At 51.5% G+C, this 18,008-nt stretch overlaps 2 protein-coding genes across 2 annotated transcripts in view; both read left to right on the forward strand.

The window, feature by feature from the left end:
• The window catches only part of LOC128332784 (uncharacterized), a 59,462-nt gene extending 52,946 nt beyond the window's left edge, over positions 1–6,516 (forward strand). The window contains exons 6-13 of the mRNA XM_053267513.1: positions 3,586–3,664; positions 4,061–4,152; positions 4,675–4,744; positions 5,045–5,214; positions 5,583–5,705; positions 5,825–5,945; positions 6,036–6,159; positions 6,500–6,516. Coding sequence (XP_053123488.1) covers positions 3,586–3,664; positions 4,061–4,152; positions 4,675–4,744; positions 5,045–5,214; positions 5,583–5,705; positions 5,825–5,945; positions 6,036–6,159; positions 6,500–6,516 — 796 coding nt within the window. The remainder of the gene's footprint in view (positions 1–3,585; positions 3,665–4,060; positions 4,153–4,674; positions 4,745–5,044; positions 5,215–5,582; positions 5,706–5,824; positions 5,946–6,035; positions 6,160–6,499) is intronic.
• A 68-nt stretch (positions 6,517–6,584) lies between these two features.
• LOC128332445 (uncharacterized) lies at positions 6,585–9,681 on the forward strand. The gene is made up of 7 exons (XM_053266720.1): positions 6,585–6,741; positions 6,917–7,066; positions 7,291–7,410; positions 7,512–7,620; positions 7,944–8,006; positions 8,274–8,465; positions 8,760–9,681. Exons 1-6 carry the CDS (start codon positions 6,655–6,657, stop codon positions 8,456–8,458), a joined length of 714 nt encoding a protein of 237 aa, XP_053122695.1. The 5' UTR covers positions 6,585–6,654; the 3' UTR covers positions 8,459–8,465; positions 8,760–9,681.
• The last annotated feature ends 8,327 nt before the right edge of the window (positions 9,682–18,008 follow it).

Consider the following 18,008-nt stretch of genomic DNA (forward strand, 5'->3'; position numbering starts at 1 on the left):
TTATAGGACTTTTTAGAGGGTTTTTTTAAGCCAGCTAATTTTCCAATCAGTCTTCAATGAAATATTCAGAGACTTCTCGGTCTCCCCACCCCCCATCCAAGCCCTATGGCAAGCAGATCCCTACCTGGATATAGGGGGCGGGGGGCGGGGTGTGACCACCAAAAGGAATCCACATTCTACCTGGCCACGGCTGAGCTGTCTGGCCTGGGAAGAAGAGGGTCTGCTGCAGAGAACTGGAGTGGCCACTCTGACTGCCAGCCTTCTTCCTGGGGCTGGCCAGCCTACTCGAATTCAGGCTTCACGGAGGCCTACACGGAGGCCTCCCTGGAAGCCCCGCCCAGCCGCCGATCAGCTGAGAGGCGCCCGGGAGAAAAGCAGCTTGCCTGCTGCTTGGATGGCCGACCAGGAGGACCAGCAGGAGGGAGGGCAAACAGGGCAAGTGGCTGAAGGGTCTTGGGGCTGGGCAGGGGGCAATGGGGAGTCATGGGAGGTGTCTCTGGGGGGCCCCTCAAGGCAGTGGGGCCCCGAGGCGACGGCCTCCCCCGGCCTCATGGTAGTTACGCCCCTGCGTAGAAGCATTCACTCTTCCAAGATGTGGTGGTGATGTCCGCTAGCTTGAAGGGCACAGAGGATAGCTTCCTGGAGGCCTGCCGGATGGCTGTCCCCTATTGGAAGCAGAGTGCTGGGCCAGATGCATCTTTGGTCGGATCCAGCAAGGCTCTTCCGAGGTACTCAGGCCATTGTATTTCTTCCTGCAGTGTCTTCACGGTTGAGGAGGATGGATGGTTTCTCCAGACTGTGGACACCGAATGGTCTTGTGAGGTAAGGAAACAATTCCAGTCGCTTTTGTGGATGGGCTGGTGGAGGAGTGAGGGGAGATTGCATCTCCACCGTCAGGAGACAGAGCGGGGTCAGATCCTGAAAGGGGAGGAAATCCAGCTGCTGCATGTTGGCCAGAGGATTACAGTGGGAACGTCGCGGCTAGGGAAGGATTCTGCAACCCTCTGCCTCTCCTTCCAATGGCCACCTTTCTGGGTTGGTGTGCTTTGGATTTGAGGCATCAAACGGCTCCCAAGACCCTGAGACGGGTCAGGAGAGGAGAGGGTCTTCCTGGCAGAGATCCTCCAGGTCTCTTGACTGAAGAGGCATTTCTGTAGAGACAATCCTGGTCCCCTCAGGTAAAAACAGCCCACAGCAGGAGGGATGGCCCTCACTCCGGACTCAGGGGCCCACCTTGTCTCTCCCTTTGGAAAGGCTGAGCTAACCCTGTTTCTTGGGGAGAGGAGAGAAGAGGACATGAAGGGGTGGGATCAAGAAGACTCTCTGGGCCAAACTATTGATGCCAGTGGGTCCCGTTCCTCTTTGTTTCCATTCCCCATGAAAGGAATGCAGAAAAAATGACAAGAAATGACACAGTAGATCATATCACAATGGAGGTTCATGGTTGGACATAGGATGAAACCAAATGGCCACAAGCATGTGGTGGCTGTGCCCTGGCACTCCCAACCAGTTAGAATTAGAACACATGGTTGCTTTTTAATAAGGTTTTTTTGTCTTTAAAAAAAAAATCAAAATAATTTAAAGAAATAAAAATGAACTCAAAGAAAATGTCAGGGGAAAAACTCGCTACGAATCCTAGGCCCTAGGAAGATCAGAGTGAGTACACACATTGGAAACCTTTGTCTCATTTGCAGAGTCCTGACATCCAAGAGGCCAAGATCCCAGAAGACAACACTAGGGATCAGGAGCTGGACGTGGGGAGCTTTGTCAGTTCCCCGAGGTACTCTTTTCTCACCTGGAGGGGCAGCTCCATGGCTCATGGAAGTAGAGTACCTTCCTTAGGAGCCCATGCAAGTTTTTTTGGGGGTGGAGGTGGTTAGTTTAGCAAGAAGCTAAGGGTGGAGAGAAGCTCCAAGCAGCATGGAGGGTTGTTTCCATGGAGACAGGTGTCTCCATGCCCAGCCCGTGGGCTTCCTTCAGGCATCTGGCTGTCCACTCCTGGAAACAGGGTGTTGGGCTGCATGCCTCATTCATCTCATCAAGCAGAGCTCTTTCTAAGCACTCGTGTTCTGATCTCATGTGTCTTCTTTCTTTCTTTTCTTAGCGTCCAGAGGCCAAGCACCGTGTTGAGGAGGCTGCAAAACACCGCCGCTGACCAAGAGCCATCCCTTGGAGAGGTCAGGAAGCCTCAACATCCAGTAACTCCCTTGGAAGAACTGTGGGTTGGGCGTGTGGGTCCCCCGTGTTGCCCAGGAGTAGAGAGCATGTGGAATGGCCCCAGTTTTTGATGCTGCCGGGTGGGCGGCCATCTTCTGACAGTTGTTTGCTTAAAGCTATGGTAAAGGGACAGCCATGCCCTTAACAACACTGCATCACAATGGTGGCACCGTGGGGGTGATAGGATTAAAGAAGATGGCCGCAAGGAGATGGTGGCTATGGCCTTGACTTCTGGTCGAGATCTCACAGTTAAAGGTGGAACATCCTGTTGCTTTAATGGCAACCATTGAAAACAAGTGACAAATAAATGAAGAATGAATAAAAATACAAAACAATAAGCAAACTAAACCAAACCAATCAGAAATGAACTAAATGAAAAAGGGGAAAGAAATGGGAAAGAAAGAGGAAAGGAGACCCAGTTTTGGCATGTTTTTGCACGTGCCTTTAGTGTCCCCACTAAGGAGCCGACTGAAAGCATAAAGTGGACTGGAAGTGGTCTTTTCCAGTCACCAGAGCCATCGGGGCCCCAGCTGAGTGAGGGAGCGCAGCATGTCTTGGGGTGGGGGGAGTTGATGCCTTTCCCCTCTGCCATTTGCATGAGTGCGCGAAGGCCTGAAATCAGCCCGACCGACCTCATTGTGAGGAAGGCGGGCACGAGAGAAGAGCTCTTTTGCCATCTCTCCCACCCGCCTCCAGCCAGCATGCCTGGGCTACAAAGTGGTTTTTAAGAAAACTGAAAATCAGGAAAGCGGGAAGAGTTGTGTCCAGAACGGGACGATCCCCTTCCGGCCCACTTCCTGCGTTCAGCTCGCCCGGTGTTGACCGCTGGAAGGTGCCAGGCTGGCCTTTTCCCTGCTGAAGCCTAGGAAGCTCAATGCGAGGGCCAGAGCAACCATTTCTCCCCCTTCTCTCCTTCACAGAGTTCTTCCTTCCCGGGGGCCGAGACTCCACATGCCAGCGTGGAGGAAGAGGGGTCGGAAGAGGACTATGCCACCAGTTCCCCCAGGTACCTTTCTCAGCTGAAGGGCCGCTCCAGGGATCATAGAGGTGGATCACCTTCCCTGGGAGCCTTGGTTGATTAGACATGTTCATGGAGGAGAAGCCAGTTGAAGACTATTACCCATGACAGCCAAGGAACCTCCGAATCTCTCTCTCTCTCTCTCTCTCTCTCTCTCTCTCTCTCTCTCTCTTTCTCTCTCTGAATAAACACACTTTAATGCCACATGTAACCAGGTCTCAAGTGGTTCACAAACAACTAAATAGGCATCTGGCTGTCCACTGTTGGGTTCTGGGCTACACGTGTCTTTCAATTGATCCACAGGGCATGCATTGCTGTTCTTATGCCATGTCTCTCCTTTCTCCTCTCAGAGTCCAGAAGCCAAAGAAGTGGCTCATCAAGAAGATGATGAAGAACACCTACACGGTGGAAGACTCGTCCTCCGCGGAGGTCAGAACTGATCCATTTCATCATCCATTTTTTCATGTGAACGGGTTCTAGGTTGTGTGTGTGTGTGTGTGTGTGTGTGTGTGTGTGTGTGTGTGCGCCCTGTTCCCCAGCAGGAGACAGAACATGGAATGGTTCTAGTTCTAGATGCTGCAGGATGGGAGGGATTGTGATTGGTGGGATGGGAGGAAATGCATCTGAGGCATTCTAAAGGGGGCAAAAATGTGGTGAAAGGCTCTTCTGGGCTGAGATGCCAAATGCCTTTTCTACCAAGAGGCATGTCTTATTTTAGAGCAGGATGTCTTCCCAACCGTCCCTTGGGCTTGGTTCCTCTCAGAAGCCTCGCAAGGTCAATGCAAGCCCCGGAACACTCCCGTTTCTCTTCTCTCTCCTCCCCAGTGCTCTTCGACGGACGAGGACGACACGATGCATGACATCAGCAGCATCGAGGATGAGGTGTGGGACTCTCCGCTGACCCCCATTTCGGCCAGGTAGGTACCCTCGTCTCAGCTGAGGAGCCAGTAGGGAGCTGGGGGGCTTTTAGCGTAGCCAGCAGATGGCTGCAGGGGACAGGGGCAGCTCCCCATGTCTGAGCCCCATAGAGGGATGTTTCCTCCTACCTGCTCCCTGAGAAATCTGGAGGGGGAGTTCACCCAAGGAGGCCGATTGGCAGCAGGTGCAAGACAGACACCAGCAAGTCTATTGCTGGCTGTTAGCAGAGGGAGCTCTGAGACCCCCATGCTGTTGGCATGAGCGGGTGTTGGGGAGAAGGAGCAGGGGCGGGCTCCTGTCTCGATGCCCCCTTTGAACACTTCCCAGGGCTTCTCAGTGGGGAACGAAAGGCTGGACTTGGGAGATCTCTGGCCTGATGAAGTTCCCCTGCCAGCCACCTCCCAAGGGAGGCGAGATCTTTGCTTAGCATCTCTTTGGGTGCCCGTGTTCTTCTTCAGCTGGCTGCCATCTCCAACAGGACAGTTCTTTGAGAAGCTTTTCTCTCTCCTCTCCTCTCTCAGGAACATCGGCGAAGAGGAAAGAAGAGGACAGCTGGCCCCAGATTGGTTCTCCTCGGTCCATCTGGGAGAGGTAAGGGGTGCAAACCAAGGGTGACTTGACTCCACCCCTCTGCCTCACCTTTCTTTCACTATACAGGATGGCGGCTTGGATGGCAGTCACTGTTCACATGGGAGGTGGGGACTTGCCCTTTCCCCTTGTGGATGTCTTTCCCTTCCAGTTGACCTCATGCACCCTGAGCCAGAGGCAGCACCCTTCAGGCCAAGATGTGGGTGCAGACACGCATGGCACTGGCCTGGCCCTGGGGATTCTCCTGACCCATAACCGTCCCTCGGACTGAGTGCTGAGGCCTGACCCTCCACTTCTTCGCAGGGGAGAGCAACAAAGAAGATCAGGGATGTCGTCCGGTGTGTGGAGTATGCCAGTGAGGTGGAGGAGAGGTTCCCCGAACTCCTGGTGGGCCTGGTCAACAAGATCCTCACCGGCCTGCAGAACACCACCGCGGGAGTCGGGAACCGAGACAGCCAAGACCTGCCTCCTGAGTAAGTCATGGCGGTGGGGAAAGCGGGGCCAGCAAGTCCTCCTTCCAGCACTCTGGGAGGACAGGCTAGGGTCATTTCTCCCATGTCCCACTCTGATGGGTGAGGAGCATTTCTGGCCTCTTGGGGTGACTCTGGCACGGTGGTCCCTTCCCTCAGCTCCACAGGGGAGATCCCAGAATTTGCAGCCCTCTTGGCTCTGCAGAGAGCCTTAAAATGCGTCTGCAGTGTTAAAAAACCAGCTGTGGGGAAAGTCACTTCACCCCTGTGGTCTCCCTCCCATGGTCCAACACAGTCCATCCACCCTTGACACTACACCACCCCGCAAGGAGACACACACTTTGGTGACAGCAACCTTCTCTTCTCTGCAGGGAGACCGCGCAGATTGTCCGAACCCTGCTGGAGAGGGTGGCACAGGTGACCCCGGAGAAGACCTGCTGGCAATCCCTGTGCTCTACGCAGAGCTGCCTCCAGGGTGTGGCCCTCTTGGTGAGGTAAGTAGGAGTGAATAGGAGATCTCTCAGGAGGCCTGGGGGCTGGTGTGGTTTGGGTCAGGTCTGCTCTTTCTGGGCCTTCGGCCCAGGACTCAGCAGGGTCTTTTGGTGTTTTGCAGGGCTCTCCTCCAGACACGGTCCTCCACAGTGGCCAGGCTGAAGGCATACCTGGCTTCCCTCTTCAGCCTGGACAAAGATCCAGAAGAGCATTCCCTCGCAGAGGTGGCCTTCTTTGTGGAGGTAAGCAGCGTCTTCCTCAGGGTGGGCTTCTCTGAGAGAAGGGTCTGGCCCCAGAGGCTGATGGATGTTTTCCTCCTTTCCCTCTTTTAGCTGCTCCTGAAAGACCAAGACTTTGCTGCCTTAGAGAAGACCTGGACGCTCCTGGTAGCGTGGCTAGTCCACCCCAGCCAGAACATCCGCTACCTGAGCGAAAGGGGACTTCTCCAAATTTATGGCACCCTGAAGGCGGTGAGTGACATCCCTGGGCATGGAGCATCCCTAGGCATGGAGACTCCTCTCTTTGGGGAGCCCTTCCTGAGGCTGGTGCTCCTAGGCATCCCCAGGTGTGATGGGGAGATTTCTCCAGTTGGGTGGATTCAGTCTGTGGAACCCTTGCCACAGGACGAAGGAGAAATCCTTAAGGGAAGGCACAGGAATGCATCTCTCAGTAGGAGCCTGATTTCCCCACGTGCTCCAATGCCGCATTCTCCCCGCTCTTTGTGCCTCTGGGATGGCTTGAGTCATCTCCTCCCCAAGGCAGTGCATGGTGGCCAAGCAGCATCAAACACGGACAGCTCTGTGGTGCGTTTAGCAGCGGGTGGACTAGCATGTGTTTTCAAGGATCCACCTTTTCCCACCCTAGGCCAAGAAACCCCAGGATTTTAGTGCCGGGATCCTGGGAGGGCTCAGGACCTCCAGTCTGGAAGCCACTTTGAGGGTCCTGGCCTTCATGGAGCGGCTGAGGCACTGTCCATCAGAACACCAGGCCACGGTGAATGCTGTCCTGGCTGCCCTGTGCCGCCCTCTCTTCCACCACGTGAGTACTTGCACGCCAGCCCTCCGCCCCGGCTCTATGAGGTCCGGCCAACCTGCAGGTTCTGACTGGGTTGGAGAAGGGAAACCAGACACCCCCTAGAGACCCATGCAAGCTCTTCATCAATTATGGAGGTGAGGAATTCCTCCCTAATAACAAGCCCTGTTCTTCTTTGTAGGAGGAGGTTAAGATCCGAAGGGCAGCCATGAGGACCCACCTGGATCTCCTGCAGCACCGCCACCACCACCACAAGGGTACAGAGGAGAACATCACGACCCTCATCGCGGTGCTGATGCATGTGGAGGATGAAGACCTGGAGGTAGCACAGGTGAGGGCCCCCTTCTTCCTGCCACCCCTATGAAGGTGTTTAGGCTTCCCCAAGTCCAGCCACCCAGTGGCAGGCCCCAGAGTTAGCCTCACGGGGTGGTGAATCCATGAGCTGTCCTGCTGTGGTTTGGCCCATCCAGGCCCTACTCCTTGAAGCCCCCTAAGAGGTTTCTTGGAATCCCTTGGCAGCCTTTTTCACTCCAATTCCGGTCTTTCTTTTGGCAGGCTGCGAAGGACAATCTGAGCCTCCTGGCGGAATCCCTCCTATGGCACCTGGAGGGCAAGCTGCTGGCGCGGGATTCTTACAGCCTGCAGGAGCTGCTCCACAAGATCGCCAAGCGTCTGGTAAGGGCAGCCCCTCCCTGTCTGTCCCTCGGCTCAAATGGCTCAAGGACCTTTGGGCGATGCTTTGCTCACTCGGGATTTGTCTTTGCTCTTGATCCCAGATTCGGCAGCTCAGCACAGAGATCGCCGTGGAGATGGAGGCCACCAAGATCCTGGGCTTCTTCCGCAGCGAGCAGCCTTCAGTGAGGAGAACGGCTGCCCTGCTGATCGGTAAGCGAAACAAGACTTTGGGGTCTCCCTTAGTGGGTCGTCTTGGTGGGCAAAGGTTCATTCTCTTGGAAGGCACTGCCAGAAGGGTGTGGAGGGGCAGGAGCTGTTCCCTCCCCAGGAGGACTGGCCCAGTGAGCGTTAGCGAGGTCTCTTGGTTTGATTTCCTTCCAAGGTGACGTAAGAGTCCCTGCAGGAATGGCTCAATCTGTCAGTCCCAGAGGGAGCAGAGAGGGGAGGACTTCCTCTCCTGAATGATGGGAAGTGGGCTGTCCATGCGCAGGGTCCTGAACTGTGGTCTCATTTCCTTCCACCCTTGTTTTTAGGTCACCTGGTCCACAAAAAGGGCAGCATCCTCACTGAAGGGAACATAGAGACCTTCCATGCTGGTAAGTGCCGGTTTCTGGGTGGGAAGGGGAAGTTTCTGTGAGGGGAGAGGCCTAGATTTAGGGACCACAGAGCTGGAATGGGCCACCTGTCCCCTCAAATGGAAGGTCCCGCTTGCATCCTCAGGGATGCTCAGCAGTAGGCTTTCCCAGAGTGCAGGGGAGAAAGAGTCAGGACTTGCGCCCTCTTGGTGTGGAAATGGTGGGGCTTGGCCAAGGGTGGGGTGATCTCTTCATGCCATTTCTGAACCTTCTCCTTCATCCCTCCAGCGCTGGAGAGCTTGCTTGGCGACCATGACCCCGAGGTCGGGAGAGTTGCCTGCAAGACAGAGAAGATCGTGAAGAAGGCCTTTTCCCTCCACTCCCGGCACGGGCTGCGGGCTGCCGTTCGGCGCTTGTGGGCGGGCTGTAAGAAGAAGAGACACCCGCCAGAGTACGGTGATCTCTCCACCTGACCGACTGGTGAGCAGACCAAGGCAGGGCTTCACTTGAAGGGGCCCCGATGGTTAGGGAGGGGGCTGGGGCTGCAGGAAGGGTGGGCAGGAATCTGGGCAACCCTCCCTCGTGTTGGAATGCCAACTTCGGCCCTTGTGGCTGGTTGTACCAGTAGCCAAAGGGAAAGAGGAAATCTCTCTCTTCCCTCTGGGAAATGAGGACACGGATATTCTGCCAGGAGTCCCTGGTGCTTGGTGGTGTCATGGGGGAGAGTGTGAGAAGACCTCCCATCTCTGAACCAATGTCCTTCTCTCTTTCCAGGAACAACAGCCCCGTGCTCTCCCCTTGAAGATCAGCAGCTGAAGGGAGGTGCAGGAAAGACCGTGCAGCGCAGGAGCCTCCCAGAAGACCTCCTCCAAGCGCGTGGACACAAGATCTGTCCACAAGAAGACATCCAGCAGGGAAGTGCAGTTCTGTCTGAGGAGTGAGGGGGAAGCAGGCTCCACTCCCCTGGCCCAAGGAAGCCCCGCCTCTGGGGTGCGGAAGCCCCTCCCCTTGCTTCTGCTGGCAGGCTGTGGGAGGAGGCTACAGGACCACCCTGCCCCCAAGTGGCCCTTTGGAACCATTCTTGGGCTTCCCTTGGGTCCGGGGAGGCTGTGTGGCCCCAGCAGGAGGGCAAGGTCACCGCCTCCCTCCATTCCCACCAGCTGGCCAGGGAGCTCCCCCTCCTCCTTCCACCTTTCTCCCCTTCCCCAGCGGCCTGGCTTCCCCTGGCAGGGGAAGCCCCATCCAGGCATCCGCCCCCTCCCCTGCCAAGGGTGTGCTCCTCCCCCCCTCCACTCCCGCAGCCACGCCTCACTCCCCCCTCCGCTCCCTCCTCCTTCCTCCCAAACCGGTGCAGCAGCAGAGGAGCCTGGGAGACTCTGGGGCCCCCCTGCAGCCCCAGTAGCGCCCCCTGGTGCTGCCCGGTGGCAGGCCAGAGAATCCTCCTCTCCCTCCTGCTCCATGCTGTGGCTGCACAGTGGGGAGCCCGAGGTCAAGCAGAATTCTCTGGCTTGCCCCCCCCTCAACCCCCAGCCCCCTGGCCAATCCCCACTTGCTGGGCTGCCGGAGTGGAAAGGGCGGAGGAGCAGGGCAACCCCACTGACGCTGCTTTGTGCTTCTTGCAGGCTTGTGCTGCTGCTGGGCGGCTGGAGGAGTCGATCCGCCCCAGAAGAGAAGACCAAGTGAACGTGCCTGCAAGGAGCGGGGGTGGGGTGGGGTTGGGGGCTGGCTGGGACTCCCCCCAATTTTGTTTGCCCTGCCATTCCCTTCTTCTGTGTGACCCTGGGCTTCCTCCCTTCCCTCCTTCCCTCCCACCCTCCCCCTCCCTCCCAGGGGCAGAATGGGCTTTGCTGGTCGCCCTGTTGGGGGCCGAGTAGGAATTTTTGGCTTTCCAACAGATTGGCCGAGATGGAAAGTTTTTTTGCCTACTCCATTCTGTCCTGTTTTGTTTCCTTTAGTTAGAAAGTTAAGTGATGACTTGTATCCTAATTAAGTATATTAATAAAGTTGCCCCTTCTGTTGAAAACCATACCATCGTTTCTGAGTTCCTCTTTTCTTCTCGTCTCCCTTGGAGCGTTTGTGCCCACAGACTCCCAAGCTCACCTCTTGGCTGAGGGAGATGCTGCTACACTGCTACAGGTCCATGCAAATGCCTCTTGCTTGGAAGCACTCACTCAGACAATTGGCTTGGATCACTCCAGAGGAGCCCACTTGAGGTTTGCCGCCAATGAGGTTTGCTGAGCACAGGATCCTGGGAGCAAGCTGCACCTTCCAATCGAGTGCCCGGAAAGCACAGCCTTGGCAAGGCCTGGCAAGCTTACAAACCAACACTGACTCCCTCCAATACAGCCAAATATGAAATGTGATTCCATTCCAGTGATTAAAAAGTCCTGCCAAGTATGAAATGCCATTTGTGCAGGAACAAGGCCTTGACCTCCTCTTGTGCTCTTCACATTTCTGTTTTGAATGCGTATTTGCTTCCTTCCTGTGCTCTGTAATAAGAAGCTGGCAGGGATCAAGAGTTCACAGCTCCCGTTTGGCAGTTTGGTCTGGTTGGGGAAAGAGTCCTGCTGTTTGGTTTTTGGAGGGAGGAGAGGGTTGGATTGGATTGGTTTGGTGTTTTTTTTTAATGGGGGGAGCTCGCATTTATTTTGATTGGTTGGTTTGGTTTTTTTTCCAAATTCAATTTTTATTATTTTTAACAATATTAATATGTCATTGATTACGAATAGACAAAAGTGGACTTCCCGCACACATCTCTTCGTGAATCATCAGCTATAAAGTTCACCCTTGCTATAATAATAGTTCAAAACATAAATTTAAATCCTTACAAACACAGCTAATCTACCCAACTTGCAGGTTTTTTTAATTAAATTTCGAACCCTGCTGTAAAGTCCATAGTAGGAAAATAGTTCTTTAGATACAACAAGAATGGTTTCCAATCTTCTTTGAAGCATTCCAAATTTTGGTTTCTTATTAGTGTTGTAAGTTTTGCCATCTCCGCATATTCCAAAAATTTTATCAGCCAATCTTCTTTTGAAGGCACTTCATTACTCTTCCATTTCTGTGCATATATAATTCTAGCCGCCGTCGAAGCATACATAAAAAGCGTTGAATTAGTTGTAGAAATTGCACCTTCTATTATTCCCAGCAGGAAGGATTCTGGCCTCTTAGGAAATGTCATTTTAAATATTTTCTTTAACTCATTATATATCATCTCCCAATATGCTTTAGCCTTCCCACAGCTCCACCACATAGGAAAAAAAGTGCCTTCAGACTGTCCACACTTCCAACATTTGTTTGATACATTTTTATACATTAATGCCAATTTTTTGGGTGTCAGATACCATCTATACATCATTTTGTAATAATTTTCTTTTAAAGCATCACATGCAGTAAATTTTAAATCGGTTAGTTTTGGAAAATTGGAGGGGGGGAAGAGAATAAAAGGAGGCTCGCCTGCAGCAGAAAGTTAGTGAAAGCTGGAGGAAGAGTTTAAAGTTGGCGCTAAAGCTGGAATTAGAGCTGACTAGGAGTAAGACCCTGAGGCTATTCACATGATAGTGCTGGGATGCGGAGGGCGGGCAGTGGAGTAGGCAGAGTCCAACTCATCTTTCCTCCAGATGATTCTTCTGCTTTTCTTCAGGTATACTACCATGTGCTCACATGATCCTCACTGCTCCCAGCAGTGTGGATCTTTGGAGGCTGGGATGACACATCCCAGCCGTTGGATATCCCACAATGCATAGTGTGTCGAGCGTGGTGCATTGGGGGATAGGAACATACGAAGCTGCCAGTCAGACCATTGGTCCATCTAGCTCAGTATTGCCTACACAGACTGGCAGCAGCTTCTCCAAGGTTGCAGGCAGGAATCTCTCTCAGTCCTATCTTGGAGATGCTGCCAGGGAGGGAACCTGGAACCTAGATGCTCTTCCCAGAGCGGCTCCATCCCCTGATGGGGAATCTCTTATAGTGCTCACACGTCTAATCTCCCATTCAAATGAAACCAAGGCAGACACTGCTCAGCTAAAGGGGGAAGACACGCTTGCTACCACAAGACCAGCTCTCCTCTCCTCTGAGATGGGCGCTCTAGGCACCCATCTCTGTGTGCACTCAGGCAACAAGCAGCCTGAGCACCCATCTGATCCCAGTGCCAGGGTAAAGGGCACGCTCGCACCCTAAACTTTGTCTAAAGGCCGGGCTTCAAAGTGGGGTTAGGCGGGCCAGCAGCACCGTGAGCCATAGGGATGCCAGCGCTGCAGACGAGCAGCCTGGGTTAAACTGCTTCTGGGAACCGTCTTCCTGAGAAACATAGCTAGAACAGTGAAGAGGGAAGCAGACGCAGGAGAGAACTGCCCCCCACCCGCACCCCGAGCAGTTAAGAGCAGAGAGCTGGAAATCACGGAGCTGGAATTGCATCTGCTTTGCTCGCAGAAGGTCCCAGGTTTGATCCCTGTCGTCTCCTAAATCTGCTTCCTTGCAATTTCACCCCATGGAATTTCTAATCCAATTTCTAATCCAGTCCTCGGGGGCAACAGAGAAAAGCTGCCTGTGACCTTGGAGAGCTGCTTCCAGTCAGAATAGACAATATTGTGCCAGAAAGTTCTGAGCCAGGCGGACCCAGGGTCTGACTTGGTATAAGGCAACTTCCTATGTTTCTACTGGGGGCAGGACCAGAGTTGTGAAGGCCTGGAAAGATGGTCTTCAAATACCCAGAAGATCATGGAAGGAGGAGGGAGGAGTTCAAGAGATGCATCATGACATTTCACAACAGAAACGGAAGAGGAGCAATGTGATATCCATTGTGAAGCACTAAAAAGGACTGTAGAAATGATCAATTCTGAGTGTGTTTTCTCTTACGCAAACTACCTGCCTTCCCTTGGCACATTATAGTTGCTGCACAAGGGTGTGGTCTGGTTTCGTTGCACATCTCGACTGTATGCTAGAACACTAACTCATCATTCTAAGGTCAGGGGTCCTCATATTTGGGTCTCCAGATGATACTGAACTACAACATCCCTGGCCTCCATGGCCTTATAGAAGAAGGAACAGACTGGTTCTCTGTTGCTCCTGAGGGCTGGGCTACTAGAATCCATGGGTTGAAATGGCAAGGAAGCAGATTTAGGCTAGGCATTAGGAAGAATTTCTTAATTCTGCCTTTGTATGTAGTCCGGAAACTTCAGTTAGTTCAGAATGCGGCTGCCAGATTGGTCTTTGGGGCAACCCGGAGAGACCATATGATGCCTGTTTTGAAACAGTTACATTGGCTGCCAATATGTTTCCAGGCAAAATACAAAGTGCTGGTTATTACCTTTAAAGCCCTGAATGGCTTGGGTCCAAGATATCTTAGAGAGCACCTTCTTTTACATGATCCCCACCGCACGTTAAGGTCATCTGGGGAGGTCCGTCTCCAGTTGTCACCGGTTCGTTTGGTGACAACTCAGAGGCGGGCCTTCTCTGTAGCTGCTCCTGGACTGTGGAATGCACTCCCAGCAGAAATTGGTAATCTTGATTCTTTGCTGACCTTCAAGAGAGCCCTTAAAACCCATCTGTTTGGCCTGGCCTTTCAGGGTTTTTAATCAGTTTTTAATTGTTTTAATGTTAACCTGGTTTTCAGGGTTTTAATTGTTTTGATAGTTTAATTGTTTTTTAAGTTGTTTAAAATTGGTAATTATATTTATATCTCTGTTTTAATTGTTTTTAATGTTTTCTGTTTTAATTGTAAACCGCCCTGAGCCATTTCGGAAGGGCGGTATAAAAATCAATTCAAATCAAATCAAATCAAATCAAATCAATCAATAAATAAGGTTCCGGTTTCGGTTTCTGAAGGGAGGGCAGCATCCTTCTTAGCTCCTCTCAGGTCAGTTTTTAATTCCATTACTTTCCTTGTTTTAATCTTCTGAGGTTTGGGTTTTCTTTTTCCTCCCTGCACTTCTTCCTTTTTACTGCCAACACCGAGCTGGTCAGCAAAAGTATTTCAAGGTCAGCACTCGGAACAGAAGATATGAGCCCGCAGCCCCCACCTGCTTTCCGTGTTTGTTGACTCAGCTTGAGTCAGACCTCAGCTGGCTACAATGGGAAGAAAGCGGTCAAGAATCAGTCCATGTAATTCGACCACGGAGCCCAACAAGCGTGCAAAGCAAGCTTCAAAGCAAGTAAGCAAACAAGCTTCAATTCGTCACTTTTTGCCAACTGCAGATAGCCTAAGTTCTTTGGATCCAGGCTCTCTAAATATTAAGCAGGTGGTGCAGGGTCATACGCAGCTCCCAGGTGCACCAGAGCAAGATCTTACACAGCTTAAGCATACTACAGTGAGAAATGGAGTCTCCCAGAAGCTGTTATGCACAGGAAATGATATATTAACCCCAATAGAGCAGCCTACCCCGAATGCCAAGGGGAGGGAACGGAGACCTTTTCAAGCATCCTCCCACAACCCCCAGTATCCTAACCGCAATGAGGGGATGGGCAAATCATCGGCCTTCAAAACCAAGACAAAAAAGCTCCAGCTCCAACAGCCTCCTGATCTATCATCTTGTCAGCTGGTAGCTGAAACGCTTAAAGAGGTATTCGATAGACTCTCTCAACTAGAGAGGAAAGTGGATACCGTTAAGATGCTTCTGCATGATTTATATAAAGGGCAGACTAAGAGGGGGAGGCCCGATAATGATATTAGTGGGGATAAGAAGCGCGGCTATCGCTGTGGTACTCACCAGACCTATTACAACTCCAATGTGATTCCAGGAGGAAGCTGTTCAGTTAACAGAACATTGCAACCAAACCGCATCTCCCTTGTAGTTTATCTGAACAGGGCAAACTACAATAAGTGGTATAATTTTTATTCTATCAGATGTTCTTTAAGTCAGCTCTTGAATTGCAGTTTGAGAGATGTTGACCTTAAACGCTTTGAGAGGCTACCATCTAACCATTTCCAAAGTAGGCTTATGCTAGACTTCTATTCGCCCTGGATCCCGAATAGGATTCTACAAAGGAAATCTTGGCTTGAAGGCTTTGAGATTTTTCCTAATCGCTGTTTTGCCAACACCATCTTGGAGCCTCTAATTCCAAAGCCTCTCAGGAAAACACCAGAGCAGTCGAATGAACAAGGGCATCGCAATTATGTTGAGACGGTACCTCATGTCCTGAAATCACTTTCGCCTATGGAATTTCACTCAGTTGACTCCCTCTTCATGCAGTTCACAGAGGATATCAATGGTACAACCAACGAATCGAATCCTCTGGTAATTAGCACTTCCTCAATGACAGAAGAGCTGACTGTTGCAAGTAACCAGCCTACCTGGAGGAAGTCTGAGGAGAGGTTAGATAAAAAGATAGATTTTCTCTCCTCCTCACCAATTAAGACTAGTAATTACATGCCCTTTTCACAGGGCCAGATGGGGGTGGACCTGCAGCATGAGCTGGAACTAATTAAGACAGATCTCCCACTTTTGGCACACCTTGCAGAAGCATTTAACCAGCCAGAAATTTCCCCTAAGAAAGATCGGTGGTTTAATTTACTGGCTGATCCCCACTTTGCAGCTGCTATGCCACTTTTGAAGTCAGGACAAGATTGCCCTAACACCCCAGATTCTTCAACTAAAAGCACCTCCTTGGAATCCCAAGTTGCTACGATGAACACAAATACCCTTATTGTTCCAATACAAACTCCAGCTCCTCATATAGATATCAATCCAATGGTCCCGCAGGAAAAGCAAGAGATCCCCTCCCTAGAAACAGGCCAAGAAACATTGACCCAGTTTATTTCCAGGGGCAAAGAGGCCCCATCCACTCATTGAAGGGAGGCTGACCAGCACGGGCTTGTTCTGGTATCCTGGAACGTAGGGGGCTGGGAAGCTAGATCCAAGGACCCTTCATGTTTGAGTTTTCTGGACAGTTTTGACATCATATTGATGCAAGAAACCTGGGCACTCTCTGACCCGGTACTTAACGGCTTTTACATATTTTCTTTACCGGCTGCCAAGAGCAAGAAAAAGGGCAGACCCAGCGGAGGACTCGGGACTTTTATTTCAACCAAGCTATGGGCCTCAGCAAAATGGGTTTCTTCTTTGGATAACATAGCACTGACTGTGGAAGTTGCTCATAATCAGACTGTAGTGCTGATAGTCAATGTATATCTCCCACCGAAAGGTAGGGCCCAGGAAATTAAGGACACTTGGGGAAAGTTGGAAGGTTACATCCTTGCCCTTACAGAGGAATCTCCCAATGCAAGTATAATTTTGGGAGGTGACTTTAACGCAAGAATGGGCCCCAGTGATGAATTTCTTTATGTACGATATAAGAGAAGTCCCCCTATTTGGGAAGAGTACGTGCTCCCGTACCCGCGCCTCTCTAAGGATAACGTCTCAAATCTGAGTGGATATTGTTTGGCTCAAATGACCTATGGCTTAGACTTATTCGTTTTAAATGGCTCAGTAGATAATGACCATCCGGCAGAGTTGACATTCTGGGCAGGGAGGAGAGCGAGTGTCATTGACTATTTTATTATCTCGAGGTGCCTGGCCCAGTACTCCCCTAGTCTGGAGGTGGTCCCACAAGTGGAAAGTGATCACCATCCAGTTACTCTGCTCCTGCAAAACCTGCCGGGCCTCAAACAGCTGGAGTCAGTCCCTTCTATGAAGATAAAGGAAAACTGCTGTTGTATCAGATGGTCTCAGTGTCTGGCTCAGACAATCTCCACTCTTCTTCAGTCGCAACATTTACAGAAGTTGAGCCAAGATATGCTTGATCCCTTGGACCCGGTTCAAACTTTACAAGTTTATAACTCCATTACCTTGGAACTGCAGAAACATCTCATTTCTAAACAGCGCGAATCCCCCAAAGGTCAATGGAGACCTTCTAAACCATGGTTTGACCAAGAGTGTGTGGAGTGCAGACACCATCTTTTAGAAAGATACCAATCCTATAAGCTAGATCCTATTGCAACATCAGCCCAAGAACTATTGCTCCAGAAAAAGCAATATAAACAGCTGATTAAACAGAAAAAGCGAATCTATATGAAATCTTCCTGGGATCTGTTATTGCACTCAATTCAATCAAGACAGCTGTCCCTTTTCTGGCGAGCTGTGGCAGGGATTCCCCTCGGAAGACATCTAACGCCTGATGCTCACATACATCCAGAGCTCTGGGAGAGGCATTTTCGAAAATTGTTCTGGGAGGAAGGGACCCTTTCAGGCCCCTTCATTTTCAATGAGGAGCCACTACCAGACTGGCCGCCCGTTTCCATAGCAGAAGTCTCTGACTGAATACATCAATTGAAGCCTGGCAAGGCCCCTGGCGCGGACTTGGTCCCGCCAGAGCTGTTCTTGTCTAATATAGACTGGTGGGCGCCGGTGCTTGCATCGTTGTTTACTGCTATTGATAGCTCAGGGTGTATACCGAAAGACTGGGGCCTGGCCATCATTGTACCAATTTACAAGAAGGGGTGCAGAAGCGACCCAGGCAACTATCAGCCGATTAGTCTTCTGAGTACAGTTAGTAAGCTTTATGCTAAACATCTCTATGGGAAGCTGAGGGACTGGATGGCTCAGGACAACATTCTCGCAGATGAGCAAGCGGGGTTTAGAGACGAGAGGTCTACTGTAGGCCATTGTTTTGTTCTGCATCATCTAGCACAGAAATACGCTCAGTCCTTGCATGTTGCCTTTGTCGATCTTAGGTTCGCTTTTGATTCAATTCCTCGGGACAGGCTCTGGGATAAACTGAGAGTTTCCTCTATTGATCGGCGACTCTTAGCCCTAATTAGAGCTTTACACGCATCACCATACAACCCACAAGGAGGATTAACTAGAGCTATTCCAATTGGAAAGGGGGTCCGGCAAGGATGCGTGCTGGCGCCCTTGCTGTTTAATTTATACATCAATGATATGGTGACCCAGCTAGATAGTTGTGAATTCCATCCCCCGAAGCTAGCTGGAAGAAGAATCTCAGTGCTACTGTATGCAGATAAGCGGCCATTTTGGCTGGAACCCCAGTTGGGCTTAGGAGGGCCTTAGGGGCACTGGCAGTCTA

This window comes from Hemicordylus capensis, chromosome 7, assembly GCF_027244095.1.
Source record: "Hemicordylus capensis ecotype Gifberg chromosome 7, rHemCap1.1.pri, whole genome shotgun sequence".
Classification (NCBI taxonomy): Eukaryota; Metazoa; Chordata; class Lepidosauria; order Squamata; family Cordylidae; genus Hemicordylus; species Hemicordylus capensis.